This window comes from Chinchilla lanigera, unplaced genomic scaffold (genome assembly GCF_000276665.1).
Source record: "Chinchilla lanigera isolate Chin_1 unplaced genomic scaffold, ChiLan1.0 scaffold00047, whole genome shotgun sequence".
NCBI classification, from domain to species: domain Eukaryota; kingdom Metazoa; phylum Chordata; class Mammalia; order Rodentia; family Chinchillidae; genus Chinchilla; species Chinchilla lanigera.
The window spans coordinates 7,480,239-7,483,644 of record NW_004955448.1 but is presented as its reverse complement, the minus strand read 5'-3'; the positions used below and the strand labels follow the sequence as shown (position 1 = coordinate 7,483,644).

Sequence of the window (3,406 nt, the reverse complement as noted above, 5' to 3'; positions counted from 1 at the left end):
CTTTATTTCAGTAATAGTAGCTGTACATGAGCAAAGTTTAGACAGCTGACCCTTTCATTCTGTGGCCCCAGTCTCCCTACATCTGTGTGCTCCCCACACTTAACCTGAGGAATAGTCATGCTTAACGGTGGTTATTTTCATTTAGAAATTTCCCACTTTCAATGTGCTTTACACCTACTCTTTAACTGATATCCAGGAGCCCACAGATTGAAACACCAGTACCCACCTTCAATAATATGCTTTCTTGACAGCCCTCTTTCTGTTTCAGCTCTGCAAAGAAAAGGAGATAAATGACTTTGAGTGAGGGTGTGCTTTTTAAAAAGTTCTGTCTCAAAATGCAGAATAATTATCATTCTTACTTAGTCTGAATTGCTCGTTTAATAGCCTATTGCTGGCAAATTCCATACCACTGGATGCTGAGGAGAGGGGGTGGGCGGGCAACATTCTGAGCAGTCCCCCTTTTTTTAGAGACCCAGGAGATGAATTAATCACCATGGTCACCAGGCCATTAATATCACTCAGCTCTTGGTGCAGGTTAATAACTCACCCACACGCACCCTCTCCGAAAACACTTTGACACATCTGTCAACCATCTCACTTGTTTTTACCCAGTCTAAGGAGAAAAAAAGTCTTATATAAGTTTGTGAGTTTACTCTATGATGGCAGCCTGCTGAATGCATTAATTTATCTGAGAAAGGAAGCCAATTGGAAAGTGCCTTTGACTTCCAAGGAAATTAGCAATATTTTCCCCTAAAATGTGATGAACCAAGTTTTTCTTAAATTACTACCCTCAGAAGTCAAACACCTCAGTTATGGTACTCTTGGTCTCCCTGACACTTCTCAAAGTCTGAACATTTAGAAAGAAGTACAATTATTGAATTTTAAAGTATAGAAGAAATGTTTTTCTCAACATCAATACATTTGGCAACCTCTACTGAAAATATAGCAGCTCACCATTCACTTAGTGAATATGTCTATATTCTGTATCTTTCATAAATATGTTAGATAATATTGCGTGTAGCACTCTGCTTGCTGCTTGGTTCATTTCCTGTTTATTCATATGTTGTGGGCATGGTTTTTTGCACCATTGCAAAAGTACCAAGCAATGCCACAGTGAGTCAGAGGGCACACAGTGGAAATCCTTATTTCTTCTAGGTACCATGGTGCCTTATGTTTTTATACTAGGAGTAAAAATCTAAATTCCATCCTTCTGTCTTCATAATCATCACTAAGAGCCTCAAGAAAAACTATAAAATATCAGTATGTGTGTGTGTGTACACATTATATTGTAATTAGAAGACTTCTAAAAATAGTTCTCTGCTTTTTTATACTATTCCTTATCAATTATAAGGAAGTAAATAAGATTTGCTTATTTGCTTCTATTTTTGTTAAGACTGTAGCATTCTTTGAGATTTCCATGCAAAACACAGTGCCAACCATTGCTCTGGCATATGGAATAGCTTGCAGTTTTCTGACATGTTTGTCAAAAAGGCCAGCCTTCTGGTTCTTGCTGAATAATGTAAGTACCAGTTCAAACACTAGCAGGTGGGCCCATCAGAAGCCAACTCATCCTGTGAAATTTGTTCTGCATCTTACAGCAGAGAGAGGACTTCTCTTTCATTGGTTGGACAGTGAGTGATACAGGTAGAGCTCCCTGTTATTCTCCAGTGACGTAGTCACTTTGATCAGCACTTTAGGAGCCCTTTGCAGAAATGATCAGAGACTTAATGGAGCCAGACAAGATATTTTTATCTGTGTATCCTGCAAAAGTCTCTGAGGTTTGGCAGATTTGAGTAGACTTTCTTCTGTGATGCTTTGCACTTATTTTCTTTTCCTGAAATCTGAACTCTATTTTGGAAATCATTGTAAGTATGATACTGATATATGAGAAATCTACACAATCATTTAGTAACAAGTGGCCACACTGAAACTTCTTTGGGAGTATCTTGCTAAAACTGAATCCTGGGCTAACTGCTATTTTCTTAGCATAAGAAAAAAAAAATCCATCTCTCTAAGCCAATTAATTGTAGTATAAGTTAGATGTCAAATAGTTGCTACAATGGATCCAAGCATGATTCACTAGTTGTTTCTTCTCCAGTAGGGAAAATAAAAGGTGTTTAACTTACTTTCCACCCCAGTAGAGCTTGGTTGTTATGACGAGACTGGATCTCCTGCATGTCAGACAAACACAGAATTAGTAAACACATTGCAGGTTTATTGAGCTGAATCACATTATCATTATAGCACAGAAAGAATTTGTTATTATACCTCACATTTTAAAGAACCAATAGAGAGATAAGTTTGTTGATTTGTGTCACTGAAATGTAAGACAAAGGGAAGCTGGTAGCACTGACTTAAAATCAGATCCTAGAGGAAGGGGATGAAGGGAAACATGTCTGCCTGGAGCTGCTGGAGGGGGAGGGGGCCGTGGCAAGACGCCCTGAGTGGGGATGCAAAGGGCAGGTGAATGTAGTTTGGCGTGAAGGGTCAGAAATGGTCAGGAAAGTATAAGCAAGAGGCCGGAAAGGATGAATTACTTCAGCAGCTGAACCGAGCGGCCACTAATTAGCACTTATTTAGCATCTGGCATGATGTTGACTGCCTGGGAACTTGGCCTGGGAGGAAGTCCACTCTCTGCCAAGGGCCACAGACCCTAGTTGCTCCGAGTTATTTTCCTCTCCAACCAGTGCGGTCACAGGCAGGAACTGACCACACAGAGATGTGAGTGATGAGGTAAAGACGGAGAGTCAGGCAATATTTTCTTTGAGTGCCCTATTAAATAGAAACGTCATTTTAGGAAAATGGTTATAGAATCTTTAACTCACGGTTCTGCCATTTTCTAAGAAAATGAAATGTGAAAATATTGTCAACAAACCTGTTACTTTCTCAAAGGCACACCCAAGGGCAAGAAATGCAATTGTAGTGTTATGACTATGGAATAAAAAATGTCTTGAGATCCACAGGCATGTAATTTCATTGGGAGGCAGAGCTCAGTGCAATTTAGTTTCTCTAGGTATATGATTCAATTCAACTGGTCTAGAGAAAAATCCTTTGAGCTTCAAAGGTTAAGATCAAACTTGGGGGTTATTTGAAATAAAACATTTATAATTCCATCCGCTGTGCAGTGGATGCCTCAAGATGCTCCGGTATAAAAGCCTGGCATGATTAATGATAACCAATGGGGAATGACAATGACAGTTCTGACAACTTGGGTGCAACAGGAGAAATTTGTGGGAAATGTCAGCAACCCCATCCCACTGAAGTTAATTCCCTGAAAAGTAATTTGAGTCGTGGTAACGGAGGGTCTACAGATATATGCACCTGGAGATTACACGCCTCATGAGAGCTGATGTAGTTTCCAGGCTAATCCATCAACCTCTCGATACCTGTTATAATAGCAGGCTGC

The 3,406-nt window shown here is 39.8% G+C and overlaps 1 protein-coding gene across 2 annotated transcripts in view; it reads right to left on the bottom strand.

The window, feature by feature from the left end:
• Kcnab1 (potassium channel, voltage gated subfamily A regulatory beta subunit 1) overlaps positions 1 to 3,406 on the bottom strand; it is a 407,620-nt gene that overhangs the window by 69,446 nt on the left and 334,768 nt on the right. For both annotated transcript variants that reach the window (XM_005393077.2, XM_005393078.2), the window contains exons 6-7: positions 2,127 to 2,171; positions 227 to 270 (exon numbers count right to left, since the gene is read on the bottom strand). In XM_005393077.2, coding sequence (XP_005393134.1) covers positions 227 to 270; positions 2,127 to 2,171 — 89 coding nt within the window. The remainder of the gene's footprint in view (positions 1 to 226; positions 271 to 2,126; positions 2,172 to 3,406) is intronic.